Genomic DNA, 26821 nt, shown 5'->3' with positions numbered 1-26821 from the left:
TCATAGATCATTGAGAACTAGGTTTCTCAAAGTGTCAGCCACCATCGTGTAGCCAGTTTGCCAGTCTTCCTGATATATAGAACAGGTTCTTTATGCAAGGCTCTTCTTTAACAGTTTAGTAAACCTTGCTTCATCTGCATGTTACCCAAATTATAAGACTGGATTATAGCAATTTTTTACATCTTTGGGGCACCCATTTCTACTCATGTGCTCAGTTTTCCAGTAGCATGTTGTGATGACTTAGTATGTTAAGGAAGTATTGCTAAGGAGTCGCAGTGTCTGCAAGATAGGAGAAAACAGGATTGTAATTGGTATATGTTCCATCATTAAGTAAAGTTCCTGTACAGAATTTAAAAGCTGTTTGGGCTGATCAGTATTTATAGCATGTCCCAATAAGATGAAGATTTGTCTTTGATGGCAACCACAGAATGTCTTTATGCTGATTGCTCAAGTCAGCATTTTATGAACTACTTTAAAAGCTGTCTTTAAAAAAAGCCCATATAGTGTAGGTGTACAAGCATGGATATGAACAATTTACAGTAAATAAGTCAATACATTTATTCTGTAACTTAAAGGAGAAATTGTAGCTGCTTAATGTAAAAATTCTTCTTTTCTTGAATTCACGTCTTCAGAGATTTGGGTCTTTCCTCCCATTCTAGACATGCTTGTTCTCAAATCCCATGTTATTGAAGCTTTCTGAGGGAGGGAGGCATGGAACCAGAGTATTTGTGTACAGTCTGCTTTTAGCTTAGACCTTAGGGAGATGAGGGACACAGGTTGAATTTAGTCCATATTGTGCCTGTCCAATGCTCTCCCAAAACATAGTTTTACAATGGGTCATTAGACTTGATTGTAAAAAACAACCAAAGGAAATTACTTCAGGGTTGAGGCTTTTGTACTTCACATAACCTTTCTTGGTTTCAGTCACGTTGACCTGTCTGAAGTTGCCCATCCATTCCCAGTTTAAACATTAACCAATATTTACTAACTGGTAGATTGTCCTAATGTGGTTAGTAATTATGGATCGCTGATAGTTGCAGTGTCATTCTGTATGAAAGTGGGAAGATAAATGGTACCTCTCTATATATATATTTTTAAAAATATATATATATTTTTATATTTTTATATATATATATGGTAACATGTAGAATTTATCCTGGATTGCCTACCTGAGAGTGAGTGTGTATTTTTATATATGTATACAAATGCCAACATATTAAATGATATTTGTATGTGCTGTTTGATTTCATTATAATCTGCTCATAATAGTAGACACAATACTCTCTTTTTAATTTCTGCGGTTGTGGGAAGAGTAGACATGACTTAAGAAGCTGATGACAAGCCAAATGAAGAATAAAAATTGGAGGAGTCAGGAGTTTCTTTTTGAGGAAAAGTATCATTTGGCTCCCAGTCAGGAAACTGTTTATGTCAAAGTGCGGCTTGAGGGGGTCAAAGGGAGGGTAGTGGCCTCACAGGGTCCCTGTTTCTGTTTCTACGTCCTTTGAAAGGACATAGAAAGAGGGGACAGTTTTGGCTGGTTTGTTTTATTTATTTCGCGGTGTGGTGGCTGCCAGACCCCCACCCGGCCTCTCTCTTGCTCCCCCTCCTCAACAGGACAGGGGAGAAAATAAGATGGAAAAGCTTGTGGGTCACGATAAGGACAGGGAGATCACTTACCAGTTACTGTCACGGGCAAAACAGACTTGACTTGGGGAAATTTAATTTAATTTATTGCCGAGTAAAAATAGAGTAGGATGGTGAGAAACAAAGAGAAAACTGAAACTACCTTCCCCCTTCTCCTCTTCTTCCCAGCTCGCCTGCAGCACCTCCTCCCTTTCCACTTGCTGCTCGCAGGGCTGTTCTTCACACGTTTTGCCCTTTCCTACTTGGGCTTTCCCCGAGGTCCCCACCAGTGGCTGGGGGGCTCAGCCGTGCCCTGGGGGGTGGCTGGAACCGGCTGTGCCCAGCGCGGGGCAGCTCCGGCCTCTCCTCCCAGGGGCCGCCACGCAGCCCCCGCCGCCAGCCCCTCAGCACAGACACCCCGGTCACACTGCTGCTTCCATTAACAGTATTTCTAGGTAGTAGAGTCGCCTTTTAAGCCGAGATTATTGTAAAGCAAAGATTCTACTGAAAAAGATTGTGCAAGGGGCTATCTATATTTGCCAGACCAAAAAAAGTAGAGAGACTGAAATCAGGTTTTCAATAGGCAATATACAGAACTGCAGCTCGTCAGTACCTTGGTGAAATGACCATGTTAGAAGATTTGGCATCACCTATTTGTATGTATTAATCACTGAGGTGAACAGTGTAATGTGGTACATGGCACTGCCTCCCCCTTTCCTGTGTCCTTGGATTGGAAATTTTGGAGCTATTCCTGTTCAGACAAAAATAGTTACAGATATTTGTTGTCTTCTAAGAAAATGGCTTTATGTGTGGAAAGAGTATCATTACCAAAACCGGTACCATTCTTTTTCTTCTGTTAATTTGAGAACTACTTTGACAGCAAGCATTGACTTATGAAGGCCCTGAAGGACGGTATCCCACCGTACAGTTTTTAAATGGAGGAGTTCTCATTCAGTTGCACACTTCAACGAGAGCACCGAGCTGCATTTTGATTGCCTGTTCCTGACTGCTTAGGAAAAGTGTGATGTACTGAAGTAACGAGTCCAAAATAGTAATTCTGTTATCTGTGCCAGTATCAATTCTGGTAGTTTAGCTTTGTAGACTATAATTTAAAGAAAACAGTAGGGCACAATGAGGCATACAAAGTAATTATAGAGAAACTATTTCTGCAGAGATAGATTTTAATTGCTTTTGTAAAACATCATTAATCATGTGGCTCAATGTAAAAATCTTATCTGCTGAGGCAAGAGATCTACATTGCCATCAATTGGTTTCTGTTCTTACACCAAAGTTTATTGCAGCTTTTGCTGTACCTGGTCAAATGCTTTGGGCATGCAGTGACTATTAGGTGTGTGAGACAATCCAGGGTTTTAGGTGGGTCTTCTAATTATTTTTCTCAGTGTAGTTATTTAATTGATTTGGTTTAGTCAACTGTTAGGACTGACTATCCCTGTTATTACTGTCATTGTTATAACTTTGTTTTCTAAGTCGTTCACAGAAACTGAATGGGAGTTAAATAGTGCTGCAGAAAAAGGAAACAAGCGATGCGAAGGGGAACAGACTGAAAATCTTAATAGCAAAATTGTGATTGCTCATTGTTAAATGAGCCTGTGATGTGCATGGAAGAGACGACTTTTCTTCCAGACCCATATGTGCTCTTTTCCACGCCTTCAATGAATGACCATCTCACAGCTTCCCTATTTTTCTGTCCCGTTCACATTGCTTAGACTCAGTTGGGTTTAGCTCTGTTAGAGAATCCTCATGGCTGGTAAATGCAGTGCACCTTGTTCAAATCAGTGCAATTCAGTTATCCATTGGAAGAGTACAAATAGATGGCAAAGGAGTAGAGACGAAAGTAAAAGCTTGCTTTGGTGTACAGTGATTGAGCTCAGTGTTTCACTCTAAGGCTAAATTTGTTCTGTTTGACCTGCACACCTCAAAACACTGGGCAAGTTACTTGTACTGCTGCAGCTGGCTCTGACAATACACCCTTCAGCATTTCCCTCCCTCAGAACACGGCCTGTTTCATCTGATTCAAAATTTATTTCCCTTGAAAGTTTCTATCCAAAATCTCCCAAGGTTTTGAGCAGCATCTTTGATCCTGATCAAATACATTTCTTCACAGAGAGGTGAGGACGAAGGGTCAGGGGAACTCTTCCTGTAGTCAGTTCTTAGTATCGTCCTTCTGAACTGTCAATTTGTAGCCAGCATTTTCAGTTCACAGCAGATTTAATGTTTAGTCACTTTTTCAGAAAGACAATAACATCACATGAACCTAAAATAAGTAGAGTGAAGCTATTGAATTCAGAAAAAAAATAATAGTGCCTTAATAGGGCATTTCAAGTGCTGTTGTTCTGAGAGAGGAAAGTACTGTGGATATGTCAAAAATGTTCTTGAATACCTATATGTGTATTCTTAGTAGAACTCTAGGAAATGTTTATATGAACAGTAATTCCTTGTTAATAATTATCTCTTTTTCTGAAGCTTGTGAACTGCCTCACTATATTTAATATCTTGTTTTTGAAATTACATAAAAGGAATTTTAAAAAGCCCCTGTCTTCACCCATGTGACATTCATATTCTGGAGTCTTCCAAAACAGATGCTAATTCCAAGTGCAAGGCTTAGTAGAGGTATGTATTTTAAGATAATGAAATACATGCTGTATGCATAGTAATACCTGCCCTTTGTCTGAAGGTTTTTTTTGAGTTGGTATAGGGTGGAAAACAGTCTTTTTATGAGAGAGCTCTGAATTGCAGAGACTGGGCCAAACATACCACCCACTGTCAAGAACCTGATGGGACAGGTTGCCTGACCCAGGGCCTCCCTCTTCCTGTCATGCTGTGACACACAGGGAAAGATCAGTAATTCTGGCAGAGTTTGTCTGAATTATTTCCTGTCTTGTAATGGACCCAGTTCCTGCTTGCACCAATTGAAGGAGTTAGACTGTTACACAACATTCCCACCTTTGCCAGTCTAGAGGAAGAATAATTTATTAGTTGGTTGGCCAGGAGCAGGGCATGTATCTTCCACTTAGGTTTGTTTTTTCTTTCCTCTCTGTATTTACTTGAGCCAGGAAATCCCACAGATGACACTCAGGATGCCTTCACTGCATAGCTGAGGTGCTGCTGGCCAGCTGGGGTTGGTTTGGGGGGAGCACTCACACAGCCAAGCCCTAAGCCAATTCGTGTCCTTGCTGTTTCTGCACTTCTGGGTGTCTGGCAGCATGTGATTGCTCTGGGGAGCTCAGGGATTCCTTTACAATCAGTCATGTCTGCTGTGGGACAACTTGTTTGTGCTGCAGGGCAGGGAGAGATGATGGGAGAGAAGCTCAGGGCCTGTCCTTGCCACACGTGGGCTGTTTCCATCAGGGGTAGACCAGGCCTCGAGCTCTAAGCCTGCCTGTCCACTGCGAGCTCACCAGATCTGGGTTTGAAGCATCTCCAAATTGGAGAGGTTTGGGCTCAAATATGAGGAACAGTCCAGGTTTGCTGTACAGTGTGTTAGGCAATTTGTGTTGCATATTTACATCTCAGATGCTATTTCGTTGTGACAGGACAGGGGTTTTAAACTAAAGGAGGGGAGATTCAGTCTAGACATGAGGAAGAAATGTTTTACAATGAGGGTGGTAAAACACTGGCACAGTTTGCCCAGAGAGGTGGTAGATGCCCCATCCCTGGAGACATTCAAGGCCAGGCTGGACGGGGTTCTGAGCAACCTGATCCAGTTGAAGATGTCCCTGTCATTGCAGGGGGGTTGGACTAGATCACCTTTGATGGTCCCTTCCAACGGGTACTATTCTATGATTCTGAGATCCAAAATAGCTTGTTTAGAAGGTTGGTTTTTACCCAGTAGTTACACAGTTAGAAGAACATAACTCTAGAAATAAATGTAATATTAAAATTTTATAACAGCTCCTGATTAGCCTCTTCTGCCTTTACACATATTTTTTATTTGATCTTCTTAGGCTTGATCTTCTTTCTGTTGAATATGTTCTTGACTGGTTTTATTACTTTCACTTAAGTTTTCTAATTCTTTTCACCTTTTGTATTTACTTGATGCTCCTTTCAGTCTTTGTCACAGCTTTTGGTTCTTTACGCTTCTTCCTTTTGTTTTTCTTTGGAGAAGTTTACTGCTTTGTTTTCTCTTCATATGGCTTTGCCTTCCTTAGCTACTACACTGCTCCCATGTGCCATTTTTTATGGTGTTAGCCTTCGGGAAGGGAAGCTCTGTATTCATTAACAAGCGAATAATGGTGGAAGGAAATGTGTGCAAGAGTACGTGAAATAGTGCTTAATCCCTTTCTCTGAAGATGCTGGAGAAGATCAGGCAGGTTAGTGAGAGACAGCTGGGAAGTACAGGACTGTACATTGGCAGCCTTGTGAGGAAAAAAAGTGTCTTTCAGGGAATGGTGAATAACCTCTAAGTATAACGATATAACTAGAAAAGGGAAAGAATGGGTAACAGAACAGGCTGAAAACAATAGAAATTGTTGCTGCCAAGGCTGGGGCTTCCTGCATCTTTAAGGATTTTCTTTCAACTCAAGTTTTTGAGCTGCTTGAGAGATCTGTGCTGGACTTCGAAGCTAACGGCTGAGGAATACCGACTGCTCTGTGTCTATGGGGAGTTGTGTTTCGGCGGCACGTTCTGCAGGGCTGGGGAGGGACCCCCAGTGGGTGCCCTCTTCCAGCTTGCAAGCACATGTTGTTTCCCAGCAGCTACTGAGGGGTGCCAGCCTATGGATGGAGTGAAGCTAGCTATTTTTTTTAAATACAGTAGATCTAGTGATATCTGATAGATATTTGCAACCCTGATAGGCAGTTGTTAAAGTTGACTTATGACTAAGCCCTCACTTATCCTCGTATCAAACTAGCAAAGTACCAGTGCAGTTTGCATCTGTTTGCTCTAATATTGTTAGCGTGTTTCTGTGGGTCTAGGTCACGGGGGTCTGACGATAGCCCGAGGTTCACAGCACATTTAATGTTGTTATAATCTTACAGCAAAGAAATTCCATTACCTGTTCCCCTCATACATTTTTATTTCAAGATCAGGCATTCTCTGTCACAGTCCTGAAGCACATATAACATGATTAAAGGTGTATGTACATAGCATTAATATTATGTGACTTGTATTCTTTTTAACAAATGAAAATAAATGCCTTGAAAATACTTTAATTATACACACTGGTTTATCAAACTGACACATTTAAAAGCCCTTTTTTAGACTAATAATAGGATTTAATTTCCTGATTAAATCATTCCATCCTCATCCTTTCTGTGAACAACGCCAAGTAATGTGAGTTGCATCTACTGACTTGTATGTAAAGACGAGTTTAATTTTAAACAGTCAGTTCTGAAAACTAGAGAGCTCTGATTCATTTTTAAATTGTTTCTGGCTTGATTTCATTTACACTTTGGTGAGTGATTCTGCTCTGTAAGCTTCCTCACTGAACTTGGTCAGTACTCGTGTTGCATTGTAATCTGCATTAATTATTAATGAGTAAAAAACTGCTCTGAAGCATGACCTAAACTGCTAATTAACACTTTGAGTATTTTTAAATAGAATTTTGTCTGCTGGTAGACTATGTGAAAGTAGAAAAGTTATCTGTATGGCAGGAGAGGTTTATAGGACTACAATGTTTAGGCTGTCAAATACAATGTGACTAGATCTGTTTGTCATTAAGCTGTGTTTCAAAGCTTGCATCTGCCAGTGAGCCATCCAAAAACTAGTGTTTTTTGTTTGGTATCTGAGGTAGAGCACTCATGGTTTTGGAAGTGTGATTAACTCGGTTTTCAAAAATGTTGCACCAAACTTTGAAATAAAAAGAAAAAAAAAAAAGAAAAAAGATGACTTCTTTTAAGCTTGGGACACCTGTTTTGCTCAGTTAAGTTGTTATCCAACCTGTAAAGTCAGGGAGAGGTGACTTTATCAGATAAAATGCTTTAGAAGTAAAACTTGATTTCAATGTTTTGTCCCATTCTCCACTTTGAAAGGAGGTCATAAATGAGATTTAAAATTACTGCCATGTCTGTTATGCTTGACGTTGGTGTAGGCTTAATGATGCTGGTTAGACAGTTAAAAAAAAATGTCACTTAGCCTTTTCCTTATTGAAAATGACAAAATATTTAAGTTTTCTTGAAATAAGTTTGGGCAAAAAAAGATCTACAGCATGTGAAAAATATGATTCAGTGTTTATCAAGTTATGTTTTATTAATAGCAACAATGCTGTAAACAGATGCTTTAGTGATTACTTAAAATGAAACAAAATAGTTCTTGTATGGAGTAGGGGAAAAAGGATTTAAGGTCACGAATACTGTAACTGAGAGGTTTTTTTCTTTAAAAAAAAAAAAAAAAGAAAGAATTAAGTGTGCCTGCAGCACAAATTGCTGTAGTTGCATATGCATTTGCTACTTGCTTTCTGGAAGTGTTGAACTTTCTGCTCAAACTCATCTCCTGATTTTATTTTTTTAATTTATTTTTTTTTTAAATCTCCTCTCCTTTGGTGTCTGGAGTGAAAAGCACAGGGATGTTCCCATTCTTGAGTGCCACACAAGTTGTGCAAACCTCATATTAACTTGAACCTTAGTGTCATTTGGTAAGAATATGGGAAAAGCTGTGGCCACGTGAAAAGAAGCTGCCATATGTGGTTGCCATAGATCCCCTCAGCTGAGACGTGGGGTTGGCGTGGGCGGTCATGTCCAGTAAACACATGGGGGGTGGTCACAGCACTGAGGGGTTTTTTCCTGAATTAAGAAACTCTCTGAGGATAAGAGAGGCTGGGTCTTACAGTCCATATGAATTATATTCTACATTTAAGTGTCCTAAAAATTTTTTTCTAATGTGTATGGTAACCTGCCTGGCATCCGAAAGACAAAGACGTATAAGAAGGTAAAAATAGTGTTTTGGTTGACAAGATTTTCTAGACTACCATGGTGTTGATTTTTTTTTTTTTCCTGTTTTCCTGAGAAAACATGGATTATAAAGTTGTCCCTCCTGCACAGGTCTGTCATTATTTCCATTTCCCTCCATCCTTACTAGTTTTTAATCCTTTGACAAATTTCAGCTTTGTGACAAGTCTTGTAGTCTAAAGGATACTCTCTTTCCAGAAGTTCCACTAAAAGGTTTGCCTTTTTGATTCGTGCTCTCATTATGAGAAAGGGAAAGCAGGAGCTAAGTTATTGTTAAAGAGCAGTAATGCAGGTGGCTGTTTGTTGTGAGGGTATGCGGTCAGAGGAAATCAAACTTCACTGATTCTGTACTCTGAGATATTACTTGGGGGGGGTCAGGTGTTTTTGTGATTTATTGGTTTGGTTTTGTTTTTTAAATTTCAGAATGGTGGTTTGACCCCAATTCTGAATGTATGAATTTTAAATTTTGGGTAGCTTGTTATTCTGTTAAGCCTGATTGTTTTAAGAATACTGTGAATTGTTCCACTATATTTTCAGCCATAAATTGAAATACATTTTTAGTATGGTAATGCAATTGAGTGTTTTAAAAATTGATACACTGGTTTATTCCAGAGAAACCAAAGTATTAGGAAATATGCAAAGGAATGTTGTCTGCTTCTAGTTTAATTTTTATGCTTACCATTATGCAATCACTTTTGTTATACAAGTACATAAAATGGTACCATGCTTGTGACTCCTTAGTGAAATGTTAGATTGGAAAATAACTGATTGTATTGTGAGACAAAGATGTTGCAGTTATTGTCATAAAAAAGGTAGAAGCGAATATTTTAGCAAATGTTAATAGCACAAGTACCATATTACTGAATTCACAGCAGGATGTAATGAAACTTTTGTCAGGTGTAGCTGCAAAAATAACGCCTTTTAATTCCTGTTGACATGGTGATGTCTTCTTTTAGCATTAACCTTTATGATATCAGGCCGGTCCTGCTCACTTCATTAGATCACATTTTTGACTGAGAATTTGTATGTATCTTAGCAAACCTGAGAAAGGTGGCATGCCAGAAGTAGTTTTTTCTTTCTGGGTGGCTGTTGCCATATCACAGAAATAAATCCAGGGTATGAATACCACATTATTAAAAAAATAATTGACTCTTCAAAACAGGTAGTGGAGAAAGACTTTAACTGATGGATTAGTTTTGTAAATAGCTGCTGGTAGTGTAAGTTGGGAGATGTGGTTAAATGTGGTTTGTAATGATCTGAATTGGTTATCTCCTTTGCTGTGCGAGTTGTAGCTCAGGTAGTACTTTACAGTTTCATGCTTTCCTTTTGCCACCTCTGCCCCCCCCAGCTTTTCCTTTTTTTAGGATAGTTGTGGGTTTGTTTTTTTTTTTTAATTTTCTTTTCTGAAATATTTGACAGACTGTAGCTGTCATTTCACATACTATCAAAGAGTTTTCCCAGCTTCAATAGTTACATGCTTTCTGTCTCTCCTCCACTCCAAAGAGTGGCTCCTTTCTACCTCTTTTCAGGTATCTAGCATTAGCTTTCCCTTAATGTTTCTTGTCTGCCTATTCTAGGCTTTGTGAAATAGATGATACAAGTGTTATGTTTATAACCTGGGCACGTTTTACACTACCTCGTGCAATAATATACACCTAATCACTTTTATTCTTAATTGCTAGATCTTGCTTCTGAATATTAGCGAACCCTGTCACTTCTGCTCTTTAATTGCAGGAGTTGACGTGGTATGAGTGACGTACTGTTGTAGGCACCTGGTGATTGTATTTGTGTCTTACTCTCTGAATATTCCTGGCTTCAGGAAAGGAGTTTTGAGGCAGTTTTCTGACCTGCAGCCTCCTTGGAGTGGGAGAAATATGTGTAAGTCTTGTTAGTCAGCTTAGCCACATACGTGATACGAGGATGTGCTTCACAGCACCTTCCTGCAGACTTACAGAGTCAGGTACCTTTGACTGAAATGTGCTGGTTCTCCAGTATAATGAGTTAAAAAATATTCAGTTGTTTATTACCTACTGATTTAGGCTTGAATGAAATTTTGGGGAAAAATATTTTAATCCTGCCATACAACTTATTGAAATACTGCTATGTTGATATTTGCTTGAGAATCTGAAAATGAAAGTGCTTAGATCATTTTAATTGAATAAACCAGAAAATGCAAGTGTGAAAAGATAATTGGATTAAATTATTTGTTCATTTTAACATGATTTATTTTACCTGTCAGTGTCTCTTTTAAAGTGCTGCAGCTGGGGAAAATAAATTATTACATCTCATTCTCATTTTAAATCTTTGAAGTATAAACACTGCTTATGAGGAAGAGCAAATCAAAACAAATGTGATGGGTCTTGTGCTTGGTATTGACTGCTTTTTTGTGCTTCATTTGAAGGTCATTCTGTGAGACTGCTCGGTCAGAAAAAGGATAACGGAAAACGTTTGGGGGGAGCACGACTGGATTTGCCAAAGATTAGGAAGAATCCGCTCATAGAAATAATTTCCATCAATACCGGGTAAGAATCTCCTGAAGTTATAAAATGTTCAGTAGTGCCGAGGTATTCAATTTACATCTTTTTGCAGGCCTGGTATATTACTCCTAAGTGACACAGAAGGAGGCAGGATGACCAATTTTAGATAAGTAAAAAAATTCAGTGTCGTTCTTTCTGGAAGATAAATCTCTGTTTATTTGGGTACAAGACTTCTGCTGCTCCAGGGATGCAAACAGTCATGCAGTCCTCTTTTAAGTTCATTTAACACGTTCTGAAATGAAAAAGTCCTATGAAAATTGGACCAGAAAAAAACATTTAGAGATTTTGTAGTTTTTTTTCCCGTGCTATTTCGATTTCTAAGAAGGCAGCTCCAGAACATTGTTAGTAAGTCGTTAAGATCTGTAAACACCTGATTACCAGCCCGGATGTGATAATGGCTAAATTAGATAATAGTTATTTGGTTCTTGCCCCTCTAATATGTTTGCGAAGAGTTACCATACTTATATTTTGTGCTTTTCTTTGTTTAAATAAGCTGCCCTCTGCCTACGAAGCAACTCTGGATGCCCGTTTCTCCATAAGACTACAAGCATTTTTCTGTTCTGTGTTTCTACTTTGAGGAATTCTATTTTAATCTTCCTTTCCTTGATACTTTCCTTTTCTCAGCTCTACTTGGTCATCTCCCATTTAGTCACTTTCCTAAAAAAAACCCCAAACAAAACAAAAGAGCCCCCCCACAAGTCCTCTTCTGATTTTTCCATCTTCTCCACCTTAGGTAGTAATTTCCCACATGGTAAAATATAAAATGTATTGCTCTAGGCATCCCAGGTAGGTGTGAACTTACTGCCTAGAGAAAAAAAAAAATGTGGTGGATCTTAGCTCTCTTTGTTTTGAGTTTAGTCTAGCACTTTCATAAACATATCATAAAAGAGTTTTACTACTATCCTCTTTCTCTCTTCCTTGTCTTTAATCTTGCCTTCATAATTTCCTGTAAAACCTAGTGGACTGTTTAGGTCAGAATACCAGTTCAAGGCTTGGAGTGGTTACTCTTTTTTCCCTGACTTATGGTAAACAAATGGGTGATATTCTGTCATATTGCTAAATTATACTACCTTTTTAAACTGCAGTTTCATGCATGGTTTGTTTTTGAAGTCTGGATATGAGCTCTTCTGATGCAGTTACTTTAAGCAATCTAAATTTTTTCGCTTGTTGTCTTTCCTGTCAATATCTTGTTTGTGCCCACATGATGAAAATCCTTTTTGTGACGTAAAATAAGCAAGGCATTCTTTTACATTTTGTTGTGTCTAAGTTTCAGATGGTATAAATTTTTCTTCTCTGTTAATATCACAATCTAATATTATAATATCTTTCTAGTTGTAAATGTTGACAAGGTTGTAAACTAATTGAGCCATGGTCTTGTTTACGTGTCGTTTGATTTGTAGCAGAGCATTTAAGATGGTAAAATGTATTGCTATTACTAATGCCAGGTTATAGAGGTTAATACAAGCAGGGTACTGTAGGGTATATGCACTTGGCATGAGGTAGCTGATGAAATTAACAACTCTTTGAATTATTTTTTTTTATATTTCGAACACATGTATTTTCTTTCTGGATTTAAAAAAAAAAATTCTCAAGTTGATCAAATTGCAGACAATTAACATCTCCCTAGAGCAGGGGTGTCAAACTCATTTTCACTGGGGGCCACATCAGCCTGGCGGTTGCCTTCAAAGGGCTAAATGTAATTTGAGGACTGTATAAATATGTATTTTATACCATAGGATAATCTAAAAAATACTAGAAACCACAAAAATTTATCTATTTCATGGAGAATAAAGTCAAATATGACTTGATAAGACTGAAGTATTCTTAAAACCTTGAACAAAAAAGTCAGTTGTATAAGATCTAAATTAACTAGTGTCCCAATCTATGTCAGATCTCATGCTCAAGGAATCCTGTCTCTCTTGAAATGCATGTTATTGTGTTTTCCTGTCCTTCTCTTCCCCTTTCCCCTCCCCAACCTCTCCACCCGTGTGTTGCAGGTGACGTTTTTAAGTACCGCTCCAGCTTTGAAAATTAAAACTTAGCTCTACAAAGGCATCAGTGCTCAACACTTTCTGAAAATTTAAAAATATAATCATTGAAGAACAAGGTACAGTACGTGTTACTGTGACTTGACCGTGTTCATTTTATCAACTTTGCCTTAGTAGTCTGACTAATGGCAGTTTTTATACTAACACCACATTTGATCTGAGCGGGGTGTGGTGGGGTTTTTTTTGTGAAGACTGGAGAGAACTTTGAAGATTAGTTTTTACTACAGTGCTCTTTATTGACAGATGCATTTGGATCAGACTAGAAGGTCTCAAAATATTAAAAAATATTTTGCTAAAAATAATGATTTCCTCTTTGGAAATACATTTTTCTGATGCTGTTGAGCAGTAGTGTCTGGGAGCAGCACGAGCAGGGCTGCTCTGTGAGGGAGGACAAGAGGGGACCCGAGGGTGCCACCAGCAGAGGCTGCGCCCGCACCAGCGGGACACCCGGTGCCACGGGGCCTGAGCACCGTGGGCGAAGCTGGGGGCTGGTAGGAGAGACCCATCAGCAGTCCTAGACATGGCAGATAGTCAACCAGGGCCTGGGTCTACCCAGGGGCTCAATTCGGGATCAAAAGGAAATGAGCTGGAGACAGGCCTGGGGAGAAGGCCACATATAATGCCACTTTGAGGCCCACCCTGGAGAGGAGCACAGGGTGTGAGGCAGGCATGGTATTTAAGCTCAAGCCAGGACTGGGGACACAGCCTTGAGCTTAGCTGGGGCTGGTGGCCCAGAGGAGGCTGGTGGAGACAGCAGCTGAGGCTGGTCAGGTCGGTTAGGGCCTGCTGGTGCCCACAGAGCTGTGACAGGTGGTGGATATTACCATTTACGTATGGGCTCTTAATGAACTCTTGGCCTCTTCTATGATTCAGTGGGGGAAGAAAAAAGGCTTGTTTGAGCGTGTGTATTCCTGAGCCCCAAAGCGCTGGAGTCTTTGGTGGCTCATGCTAACCCCTTTCCCTCCCCAGTGGCACAAATACCTTCATGTACATGAACACTTGCCAGCTGGAACTATCAGTATGACCAGTTTATTTTCAGGAGTCTTCAAACACGCTGGTTGTTAAGATATCTCTCATTCTCATACAGCCATGTCTGAGAATGTAGGTGCAGTTGAAATGCAACACTGTAGAATAAGATTTGTTTCTTAACACAAGACAGTGTCACATTCTCTTCAATAATTTTGACTCAGGGCTTCTTGTGATTGATTCCCTCTTCTCTCAGATATGGAGAAGAAAAAACTTCCTGTCCTGAAGAGTTCGGTCCTTGTATAACTGTGAATTTTTTCCCTACTTGCCCATGCACAAGTGCATGCCTACGTATGCATACATCCCTCTGCATTTGTTATCCCCAGACTGCTGCTGTACATGAGCCTCCTCAGCTGTTCCTTGGCATGAATCAAGTCTGCCCTACCCAGGGACAAACAGTGTGTGTCTTCACTACAGTATGCAGTAATAATTTGAAACAAACCAAAACAAAACCCCATTGGGTGTGGAATATATCTGTGAAGATAAGTGCTGCTTCTGGCTGTTTGAGCCAGCTCAGAGTTTTCACGTGGTGGCAAGTTTGTCCCCAAAAAGTTGTTGCTGTGCCCTTAGAGGGAGCTGGATCGTGTTCAATGTTTGGCTTTTTTTCAGAAGTAATGGACAATTTCTTTCTACTGTTAATTTTGGTTGCCGTGAGGTTTGCTGTTTTCTCTTAGAAATTAAAGCTATTTTATCTGTTTAATTTACCATAGCAGTTAGTGTTTTCTGTCAACAGACTGTGACTCTAGAGAAAACCTTCTGTGCCAGGAGCAACATGTTTCAGAGGTTCCGAGTATGTTCACAGAGGCCATGATGAATACCAGAGCAGGGGCACAAGAGACTTTGCAGATGTCTCTGACACACAAAGATACGTTAGTGAATCTTACTTTTTCCATATGCCAAATACATAAGGAATCCTTACCATCCCAATATCCCACACAAGCTGTAGATTGACCTCTAATTTTCCCCTAAGGAATAAGTGACCATTTCTGCCTATGTTGTTTTCTTTCTCTGTTATCACTTAGAAAACATTTTTCAAATCAATTATTAATTTTTTTTTTCTATAGACATTTAATAAAAAGCAGTGATTCCAGCAGAACTTGGATCGTTGTCTCAGTATCTATTATAGTAAGTTCTGCAGTAATATTAGTAGATCTGAACCTAGAAACAGAGATCTGTCCCTGTCCTCCAAAATATTTTTCTGCTTTGAATTAAGGGCATTTGGTTAACTCTGTCACTTTTATTTATGTCCTAGGCATGTATTGTACAAGTCATCTTAGTGGGACAAGCGAGGTAATAGTAGCAGAACAGCATGTTAAATGCTGTTTGGAAAAAAGGCATAAAGTTGTTCACTAATCTCCTGATGTGATTATTCCGTCTGTTAGTTTGAAGTAAGAGAAATGTTCTCAAATCCATTCTGCGTTATAGCTTCATTTGGGTCTAGGGAAAAACCTTTTCCCCTGGCGGTCTAATATTCGTTAGTGCCAGTCTCATAACCTATGTAGCCACCTAGCTCTCTTTAATGGGATCAAGACTTGGTCTTCACAGAATCACAGAATGTTAGGGAATTGGAAGGGACCTCAAAAAATCATCTAGTCCAATCCCCCTGCCAGGGCAGGAAAACCTAGGTGAGGTTACACAGGAAGGCGTCCAGGCGGGTTTTGAATGTCTCCAGAGAAGGAGACTCCACAACCTCCCTGGCAGCGCTCCATCACCCTCACTGAGAAGAAGTTTCTCCTCAAATTTAAGTAGAAACTCTTGTGTTCCAGTTTGTACCCGTTGCCCCTTGTGCTATCGTTGGTTGTCACGAGAAGAGCCTGGCTCCATCCTCGTGACACTCACCCTTTATATATTTATAACCATTGATGAGGTCACCCCTCAGTCTCCTCTTCTCCAAGCTAAAGAGCCCCAGCTCCCTCAGCCTTTCCTCATAAGGGAGATGCTCCACTCCCTTAATCACCTTGGTGGCTCTGTGCTGGACTCTCTTCAGCAGTTCCCTGCCCTTCTTGAACTGAGGGGCCCAGAACTGGACACAATATTCCAGATGAGGTCTCACCAGGGCAGAGTAGAGGGGAAGGAGAACCTCTCTCGACCTACTAACCACCCCCCTTCTAATACACCCCAGGATGCCATTGGCCTTCTTGGCCACAAGGGCACAGTGCTGGCTCATGGTCATCCACCTTTTAATTACGTAATTCTGTATCCTGAACTCTCTGCTTTGTAGTTTCAAGTATTACTGACATGTCTGTGGTTGTGCTATCGCCAGAGCTCCCTTATGTCCAAGTTGCCACCACTCACATGCATTTTGAAGACAATTTTGTTTGTGCTCTGCCTGGATGCCTTGGGAAGCATGAGAGGAGCACAGTACGAGCTGAATATCTGCCCACACTAGAACACACTGTTGGTTGGGTTTGCACGTAGGTTCACTGAAGTGCTTTCTGTACTCTTTCTGAAGTTTCTGCCTGTCTTTTTCGTTCTGGAGCACACAAGTTATTGTACTGCTGCTGTGGCTGTCTAAAGAAGAAATCTAAACACACGTTATACAGGGGATTCATATCCAAAAGGAACATAGCAGTGTGCATGCATGCATTAGACTGTCTTGAGAGCTGAAATCTGGTGCAAATCCTGTTAGATTTGCAGTATGAACATACCCAAAGCGGAAAATCTCTGTCCAAGTTTTCCTGTTGTTCTCCTTCATCTGAAGACACTGTATGAATCCCATATAGTCTCATTCTCGTTACTTTTCTAGATCCCACTTTTAAGCTACTCAGAAGACAGGCAGATGTTTGAGATTCAGCCCAGCAAACTGAGCATCTGAGGTTCTGACGGTTCTGAGGGAGCTGTACCAAGAGGACTGTGTAATTCAGTGGAAGTGCTGGCAATTTCTCAATCTGCATATCTGTGTATGTTTTCTTTTGGGAGAAGGGCTTTTAAAAGTGATATTAAAATGAAAAGTAAATTAAAATGACACATCCAACCAAGTCTGATAGATTACTTCTGTAGTACTGGAGCATCTTGCAGAAGATCAGTATGGTACTTTATCTCAAAAAGATTTTCAGATCTACTTTTGACTCTTAAATACTAATGAAGGCATTTTTTACTTCAAACTTAGTACTCTTAGTGTTGAAGAAATGCAGACTTTCTTCTAATAAGACAGTCCTTGGTAGCTTTCTGTTGAGAGTGAACATAAATAGTAGTGCTTAGGACTTTATTTAGAAGTCCTTGATGCTTCTTGCTCATTTTGTAGGGGTTTTCAGGCTATATTCTGAAGTTCTGTAGTGGTGTTTTTTAGGAATGTTTCTAAGCTGCTGATGGATTTGAATCTAGCAAAAGAATTTTTAAAAAGGTAGTTCCACGTATAGTACTTGGTTTGTTTTACGAATCAAGTAACCAAAAATTCATCATAAAAAAATAAACTGTAGAGTTACATTGTTAATCAAGATGTTCCCAGGCAGGAATGTTTCCCTGGTTATGAATTGTGAAAGGCTAAAATATTATTCTTTCATAATTTTATGTTTGAAGCAGCTTTTTAATAATAGTTTTATAATTAATTCAGGAGCATGAGGATTGGATTTTCTTCAAGAGTTGCATTTTAATTTTATATGAGGTCTCATAGTAGTCTTTCTGTATATTGCATTTCAGCATTTGTTTAGGGTTGAGTATATAAAATACCCTGGAGTCATATGTCCATGAAAGTGTAGGTAATGCTGTTTTTGTTTTTAAATTGTGCCAAAAAAAAAAAAAGAGGACAGAAACTTAAATACATTCAACTCTATAAGTTGGTGGGGTTTTTCTGTTTTGTTTTGGTTTGTGGTTTTTGTGTTTTTTTTCAATCTGGATGTCTGAAATATTTGATTGAGTTAACTTTTGTCAGATTCTAAAACTTATCAGCACTAGATGGTTTGCTCCTTGCTTCCTTTTGGTGGTTAATACCTAAGTACCTGTGAGGTGTTAGGTTACAAAAAAATGCAAAATAATGCTGGTAAGAGATCTAGAAAGTCTTTGGTATGCATGGCCTAATTTTGCTATAGATAGTCTTCATTGAATCAGCAGATATTTCAGGTCCTTCTCAGTAATAAAAACAGATCATATTTCATCTCTTTGCTGCGGCAGGTTGAGGTGTCTCATGAACAAGAAATATCAGTGGCTTCCCTCGCATCGCAGTAGGTTGGGAGGCAGTGGCATCATCTGAGAAATGAGATGTTTATGAACAGAAAGATCAGGAAGAGAAGCATGTGGCTTTATTTGCCTCTTCTGATGGAGGAATAGTTATTGGTTTGGAATTTTTTGATGCCAGTACACTGGCAGATGTGTAGAGTCCCGTTAGAACAGTGTTTATTCCTTTGCCAGCATCGGATGCTCCAGGGAGAGATACTGAGATCCTTGAGAGCGCTTGAGGATGCTGCAGTTCTTATCTGTGAAACACACATCTGGTTATTGAACTGACAGTGCTGCAGAAAGGTCAGTGTTGACCAGGCTCAGGTGTAGACTCTGGAACCTGGGGGCACATGACATAGGACTGAACTCTGTTGAACATAGAGTTGAGAGACTGATCTGATGCAATTTAGGGTCCATCTTATTTTTTCTGTCGTCTTTTTTTTTTCTCTCTTTTTTTTTTTTTTTTTTTTGTGGTTTTGATTGTTTCATTGGGGTTTTTTTTGTTGTTGTTTTTTCTCAGGGTGAGTAGGATTCATTTGGTTTGATTTGGTTTTTTGGTTTGTTTTATTTTGAGGATTAGGGCTCAGGGTACGTAACTCTTTTTGCAGCATTGGAAGCTAGAGTAAGTGCCTGGCCTTGCTTAAATTATTGTCGTCGTGTTTTTGTGGGTTTGTTTTGTTTTGGTTTTTTTACTTCATGTTATTTCCATAAGAGTTTTTCTACCTGGTTGGCTCTTGTCCACCTGTATCACCCAGATGCTGAGTGGCTGCGCTACAATGACTTGGGCTTGTAGTGCTGATCCCACAATATTCTGCCCCGGCATACCATTTCAGAGCGTCTCTCTTCCAGAAGTCAGGTCTGTTCTTCCCCTCGTTACAATACTATTTCCACTTTCGTATGAGACCCGTGTACCACAGATCCACACTATTACTTGGGACTGTGAAGCTCCCAGGGAAACGTGCTGATAAACAAGGTGGACGTGGATTTTAAAGCAGCACACCGTGCTGGTTAACTGCTTGCTTACCATGGTCTAGCCTGTGTGAAGGCTGATTTTAAATGGGTATTTAGCAAGGTAGCACAGAGATCAACTAGGATGCACCAGATTTCTTCTAATTACAGTAGCAAATTACTATTTGGTAAAGCCATAAAAAGAAGCCTTAATTGTGACTCTTAAATCCCTGAGCTACTGCAGTGGCCTGTGTTGCCTGTCCAGATTTTTGGCTAATTGAACTGACTGACCAAGATTTCCACCTTTTTTGCGGTATTCAACAAACATCATCTACACCTGTGAGTCCACCTTTGAAAATACTTTGTGCATTCGCATAATCTGACTCCTTTATAACTGGGATGAGTTTTCTGGAGGCACCATCTTGAAACCATATCAAAATATCTTTGCTTAGGAAAGGGTGTTGTGGCTTAAGTCTGAGAGCGTATGAAGCCGTTGCCCTCCTGTGCTGAAATGAGTGGGATATTTCAGCAATAACCTCATCACTTCAAAACAACAACCACTATTTCTTTGGCTTTCTGTGTTAACTGGTGTGAACTCAAATCTCTTCTGGAGTACAATGTTATAAAAATAAAAATGTAGAGAGAGATGGAAAATGGAAATCTTTCCAGTATGTGAAAAATTGGGTTACCTACTGTTTGACAGTGATAGACTTTTTTTTTGGCAACTGCTCATATACTTATATCCAACTATGCCACAATATTTTCAACATTTCCATCTTCTCCTAAAATATTGCTGTCCCCATCTTGAATGAATAGTGAGTCTGAAATACAAATCTGTTCATATTTTGTAAAGATCATTGACTGAATACTTACAAGGATTAATTCCATGTTTTCCAGTTTACTTGATTTAGTTTATTCATGAATAACACATTTTCTGTATTTTAATGTTTAACTTTTTAATGTTTTTAATGTTTTACTCATGTGATACTGCAATTTAAAGAAGATATTTATTTTAGAATACAAGATGAATGTATGTTTTGATTTGCATTCAATATTATGCTTGGAGAGGCAAAATAGTATTTCTTCCGATTGTAATAATATAGTTGTTATATCATTACAGATTATATTACCATATATTTATTTTTACTTGAATTCAAGCTAAATGCTTAGAGCAGGGGCATCAAACTCATTTTCACCGGGGGCCACGTCAGCCTCGTGGTTGCCTTCAAGGGACCAAATGTAATTTTAGGACTATATAAATGTAGAAGTCATTACATTTTTACAGTCCAAAAATTACATTCGGCCCTTTGAAGGCAACCACAGGGCTGATGTGCCCCCCTGGTGAAAATGAGTTTGACACTCCTAGCTTAGAGTAATCTCCTCGGGGAACATGAAATGATACAATTCTTTTGGCCCTACGGTAGCTTATAATATTTAAATGGATACTTTTCATAAATACTTAGCTCAAACATCTATGACATGGCAGAGCCTATCATGTCAGCTACCCTCAGAGAAAGTAGAAAGTCTGGAAAGATGATATATGCGTTTTTGAAAGGAAATCTCTGCATTAGCCTCTTCTGTTTATATTGTAATCAATATTTGCACATACATGTATTTAAATTCTAGCTATACTATGTACTAAGCACGTATTTCAACCATGCTCGTACCAGGTATCAACCTCTTCTGCTTTGGCACACTTCACAAAATAATTTACATAGGGAAAATGATAGATGGCACAGTTGTGTCTGTCTATATGGAAGGCAGTTTAATCATGAAATCTGAAAAGTTAGTATTCCAAAGCTTGCAGAAACCACACTGCTGTGACAGAGGGAAAAGGAAAAAACAGTTGTTTACAACAGAGTTTTAACAGTCTACTTTTTTGCCTAAGGTCTCTTTCCACTGGAACTTACTGTAACTCACATCCAAGGTCATTCTTTCCTAATTAGATATTTAAATAGAATATTGATGACACTCTGAAAGATTGCTTTTTTCAGTTATTGCTAATTTCTTGCAATTATGAAAATTCACATTTGAAGAATGGAATATAAAATTATTTATAACGGTCTGCTGCAAAATCTCTAGGTGTTACCTGGGAACAATTCCACTGAGAACATGGAAAAAATTGTTTATCATAAAGAGATGATATATCAATATGTCTCACATTCTAATCTCCCAACTGTTATGCTTGTAGTCATTTCTGTTGTCTGTGTGTCTGTCTTGTTCTGTGTCCCCATTTGCTGAGAATGTGCCTCTTCCCCTATGCTTCCTCATGCAGAATAAGTGAGAAGTATTGCATCTTACTAGTTAGATTCCTTGAGCAGCTTATGTAGAAACATAATTTTAAGAAAGTAGAAAAAATAATAGTTGAGGTGGGGCCAGGAAATACCTGTTTCTTCCCTCCTGAATAGCTTGATTTCTGTCTTCCCCCAAACATCAGAGCTTGCTACAGCTGATTTTGCAGGATAGACTTGTACTTCCTTCAGTGCTAAAAAAACAGCCTCTGGTGTCCATTAATGGGAATTGCTCATTGAAATCAGCAGCTGAAGGCAGGAGGAGTTACCCCTTTGGTTATATTGGTGGAGGCCCCTATGGTCCTTTTCTTTCCTCAGTCATATTAGGCCTGGTCAACTTTGTTGGGCTCTCTGGAGTTCAGTATAATGAATTCCCTTCTGCTGCTGAGAAGGTGGAAGCCGTTGATGTCTTCAACTTCTCTTACTGTTACATGTGGCAGTTCTGCCATTTGTGCTGATCTGTATTATACAAGATGGATTTTTTGCATATAGATGTTTCGCAGGTTCTTCTAGAGTAAATGTTTGCTACTGTGCTAATCTGAAAGGAAGATAACCTTGAATTCCAGATGATCCCTCACAAAAAGACAGATGTTTATACACAAAAAGTTTATTACCTACCTGTATTCAGTATGTAATTAGGGTATAAACTTTTCACTAAGTATTTGTCTGAAAGAAGGTTATTTTTTGTCTTCTGCTTTATGACTGTTGTCTTTCAACTTTGCACACATTTTCATGATTTCTGCCACTCTTACTCTTTACTGCTGCTTTCTCATTTTTAGAGTCTTCACTGCTTGAGCTCACCTCTTTGAACTTCAGCTCTATCCATGGGATTTAAAGTACGGAACTTGTGAAACCCTTTAGCTAAAACATTGAATTTCTCTGATGTCATGCAGTCTTAATTTGATGACAAAGTAATCCTGAACTGGGCTTCTTTACTTTCCCTATAGGGATTAGAGGATGATCCTCTGCCAAGAGTCATTTTGAGAGAAAAAATATTTGAAAAGTTCAAAGGGTCTTTAAAGGACTTTTTTATTGGCACATCAGATACCTGCAGTTGTGACATCATTTGTGGTATGACTTGAAGACTAGTATTCATTTCTCAGATTGTATTTTTCATTGCTGCTGTTAAATGCTGCTTGAATGAATCTAGGACAAGCATGTTTCTAATGAACAGCATATGTTGTGACTTATTCCAAGAAATATTCAGCCAGTCCTTCACTAAGTTTACTGACATATGACACCTAAGAATTATTGCAGTAAATCATTCTTTTTTGGCATTATTCTACTGTTCAAAATAACATGCAACGGCAATTCCATAGTATCTGCTAATACTGCCAATTGTACTGCAACACATATTTTTCATTTCCCTGTTCTTATGACAATGGATTTTATGCCTGTTTCTTCAGTGGTGCAGTTTGCCGTCATGTCCAAGTAAATTGGTGTCTAATCTGCATCATCCACTTGGCTCTTTATGTAGTTCAATCATATGCTGTTCACATGCAGTGAGGTTTTTCAGTGGAGTCAGGGGGTGCAGGTTGGTAAAGTTCTTTGCCATAAGTAAAAATCATTACAAAACATTGTACCCACCAAGCATTACTGGCCTTTAATTCTTGCTGTGCAATGTTTTGTGTTCATGCTATTTCTTGAGCTCTCAGTTTTTGAGACATGAGAAATGCTGTTTAAGTACACATAAATTCTTTTTTCTGATTTATGAAAGCTTCCTCTTTTGAGTCTGCTCAATGACTGCTGCATTGAGTTAGAAGAAAATAGTTTGTTTTGGTTGTTTCCATTTTTGCACATTTGCCTCCCTTAGGTTATTTTCTCCCAGCCTCACAAATTTAAGCTATTTCTGCATATAGTGCCATCATGAATTTAAAATTTCTATCAGATCTTCTCCTTATACATTTTGGTACATTTTCTTTTGTTCTTGTACATCTCGTCTTCAGAAAACTTGCTATTTCACAGTTCATGTACAAGATTCAGGAAGACTCATGAAAGTTGCCAGAAATCACTGTGCAATTCTCTGAACTCCAGTGCACCACAAAACTTGCAAGTTGGTGAGAAAAATAGCAGCAATCACATGCTCCAGCTGCGTCATCTTATTAAAACTTTGGGCAGCTTCAGGCATATTTGTGCTCCTTCGTCACTAGGTGGCTTCCCACACTGCACAGTTCTGTGACTTTGTGAACCCAAGAGGAAGATCACCAGAATTCAATGCCATCCCCTGTTTTCAAGTTAAACTGTGGGGAAAAGGTTGTGTGGGGGAAACAAGCTTGATTTCATCTTGTGTAACTATGATATGTAGTTTCCTGCAGTTTCAGGTGATTCCTTTCAATGCTACATTCCTGATTATTTTGAAGATTGACTCAGAAAATGAGACAGCTTTAAAATAGTGGAACCTATTACAGGTTAGCACACAACATTGTAAGACAGTTTCCTGCCTGCCTTTTGTGGGCAGATACTCACTTGCAGAAGTGGTTTTGGATCACAGAACAAGCTACATGTTGTAGTCTGCTTGAACGAGAAGAGATCATTTTGAAGTTGTTTGCAATTTCATATAGCCGTAGTTCTGACATCAATGTGCTTTCTGAGGTTGGAGATAAATTCCTCCTTGTTGAGAAGAGCATTCATTTGCGTCCCTTCTCTTAACGCCCACATATGTATTTCCTAAGGGAAATCTGGACAGAATCCTGAGAAACGTTTTATTCATTTCTCAGATTACAGTAACTACTGAGAAATAACCTCGTATGTCATACTTATAATTGATATTGTGTTGTCTGTAGTCCCAGCTTTTCACATAAAAAACCCAAAACTAGAAAAACAAGACGAGTACAAGAGAAGCCATTGTTTTGAAAAAATACTGTCTTGATGAATGTTAGTTTGAGAAATGTCTGTGCTTTTACATACTCATAATTCTGGAAGTTTTAATGGCCTATTTTCAAGTCTTATACAACGTAAGTGCTTAAAGCTAAGTGCCCATATCTTTACTGCTCATCAGCAGAATTGGATAACTTTTAGTTGCCTAATAATAATAACAAGCTCTTTTGCTTGTGTTGGTATGACTTCTTAAATGTGACTAAAAATGTAAACAACACGTCAAAGGCTCTGACTGGCTTGTCTCTTGTGTCCTTTTAGGTTAAGGTGGAATTTTTTTTGGAGACCTAACAGGGAAATGTGTTTAAGGGATGTGTAAAAAGAAGAATCAGAATTGGGAAACATCTTGTACTTCAATTTGTTCTTAGATTTGACCTAGAGGTAATTTTAACGGAAAAATAGTTTTCCCTGAGTAAGGTGGGTGGGCTTTAAAAAATTATATTTTGCATTATCTATCAAAGCACACGAAGACATGTTTTTACGATATTCTCATTGACTTGTGTGAATTCATAAGATTTGAAAAACAGGGAGGAAAAGGGCATTTTAGCTGTGATCCATCAATATGTGACATAAGAGCAAAATCACTGTAGTAAAGCTACTTTAAAAAAAACCCAAACAAATAATAACAGAGAGTTGAGTATTAAGATTGTGCTTGGCAGAAAATATAGGTGTTACAAAATCCAATGTAACATGTTCCAAGTGTTTTGTATGTGATATTACCTTTGTTTTTGGGGCTTCTTTATGTGGGGAAGAAAAAACTTGAAACTTAACACTCTTTAATTCTGGTATTTATACCGAAGTTCAAATAAGCTGAGTTTTTTTACCTGTTAGCTTGCAAGGTCCTTATTTTTAAGATAATTTACATGATCTCTGTTATAATTGCAATATATCTTCCTTTATCTGTTTGTATAGCAAATACATTTTGAAATTTGGATTTCTGGGATGAGTTGAAATTTTTCTCATTGAAAATTGAAAAGTTTTGTGTTGATGTTATTGAAATGTCCCACAATTTGCTTATTTTTCTGCATTATTATTAACTGGCACTCTTAAAATGTGATATAATTGAAAAAAAAAAAAGAGATTCCTGATTGTAAAAACAAGTTACACTGAATTGAGTAATAGCTTTATTTGTACTTCAAATAGTCTAAAAAAATGTAAAATGCTTAGAGCAGGTTTCTGTGCTGCTCCTCCTTTTGCTTTTACTGCAAGATACATGTTAGAAGAGTTAGTGTTTATACAAAGAATAAATAAATTTAAAAGAGGCACTCGAAGGGTCCTCTACCCCCAGTTGTGGAATTTAGGCAGTAAAATTCTAAATTTTTGTGGCCACACAACTTTTTCTCCAGCATAGTGGCTTAATAAAAAGCTGTTGAAATATTTCCTTTACATTTTCTTTTGACTAGTTGTTTTAGCTTTTCCATTTCACCAAGACCATTCTTATCCAATAAATCAAATGTATGTTTTATGATGTATCTGCTAGTACAAATGACATTGAACTCCTGAGTTTCTTGTCCCTTCAGGATCAGCATATTTCTCTGCATGCTGCTGCTGTAGGAATTGAAGGTACTCAGTAGATTCCAAAAAATGCTGAGGTGTTGCTGCATTCCTATGCTGCAGAGCACCATGCAGTACTAATTCACTAAATGGGAAGATGGAAAAAAAAAAAAAAAAGAAATGACAAACAGAAGATAATTCCTTCCTCTGTCAGCTGGACACCAATTAAGTGATGGCATGGAGAACCATGTCTGGTTTGGGTTTTTATCTAAAGATGTTTTCTTTTCCAGTAGAAGAATGCAAATAGAGAAGTGAAGACTTGAGAAGTGCCTGGAGACAGTTCCACCCTGACTGATGCATAGTTATATTTGGGATTAAGTGAATGAGACTCATTCACTGACCAGAGAAGATCTTTCACATGTTCCCTCTCTCTTTACTGAGCTCGCCCATCAGTTCCCTTATTCAAGTTATCCTTGTTTTTCTTTAGTTCAGACTCAATTTAGAGAAAGCATTAAAAAGTGGTGAAATAAGGTCTTTGGATTCATGTTCAGACTATAACAAAAAATATGAATACTTATATAATTTTTGTCAGTGTGCTCGTACCCGTTAAGCCCTGTTGAGGAGTGTGGAGTGAGGCTGGTACAAATGTTCTGTATTCCCTTCTGCTCTGGTGCATAGTGATAGCGTAAGATGTGCAGAAAGCTTCAGTCAAATGAGCGCCGAGTGATGTGTTGAGAAAAGTAAGATCTGGTATTTCTCTGTATCTCTATGAAGCGGGTCGATAGTCTATAAAACTCCTGAAAGTAAAAGCTGCCTTTAGTATCTCAGTACTGTACCTGTCTATCATAAGTCCGATGGAGCTCTTGTCATTCCATTAAACATCTCTACAAAAATGGAAAGTCTATATGGATCAAGCCTA

The 26821-nt window shown here is 38.7% G+C and overlaps 1 protein-coding gene across 1 annotated transcript in view; it reads left to right on the top strand.

Moving 5' to 3' along the window:
* Positions 1 to 26821, top strand: part of CDKAL1 (CDK5 regulatory subunit associated protein 1 like 1) — a 417324-nt gene that overhangs the window by 143334 nt on the left and 247169 nt on the right. Inside the window, exon 8 of the mRNA XM_065628520.1 lies at positions 10931 to 11051. Coding sequence (XP_065484592.1) covers positions 10931 to 11051 — 121 coding nt within the window. The remainder of the gene's footprint in view (positions 1 to 10930; positions 11052 to 26821) is intronic.

This window comes from Caloenas nicobarica, chromosome 2 (genome assembly GCF_036013445.1).
Source record: "Caloenas nicobarica isolate bCalNic1 chromosome 2, bCalNic1.hap1, whole genome shotgun sequence".
Taxonomy (NCBI): Eukaryota; Metazoa; Chordata; class Aves; order Columbiformes; family Columbidae; genus Caloenas; species Caloenas nicobarica.
The sequence above is the reverse complement of the archived record's forward strand: the minus strand, read 5'-3'. Positions and strand labels throughout refer to the sequence as shown.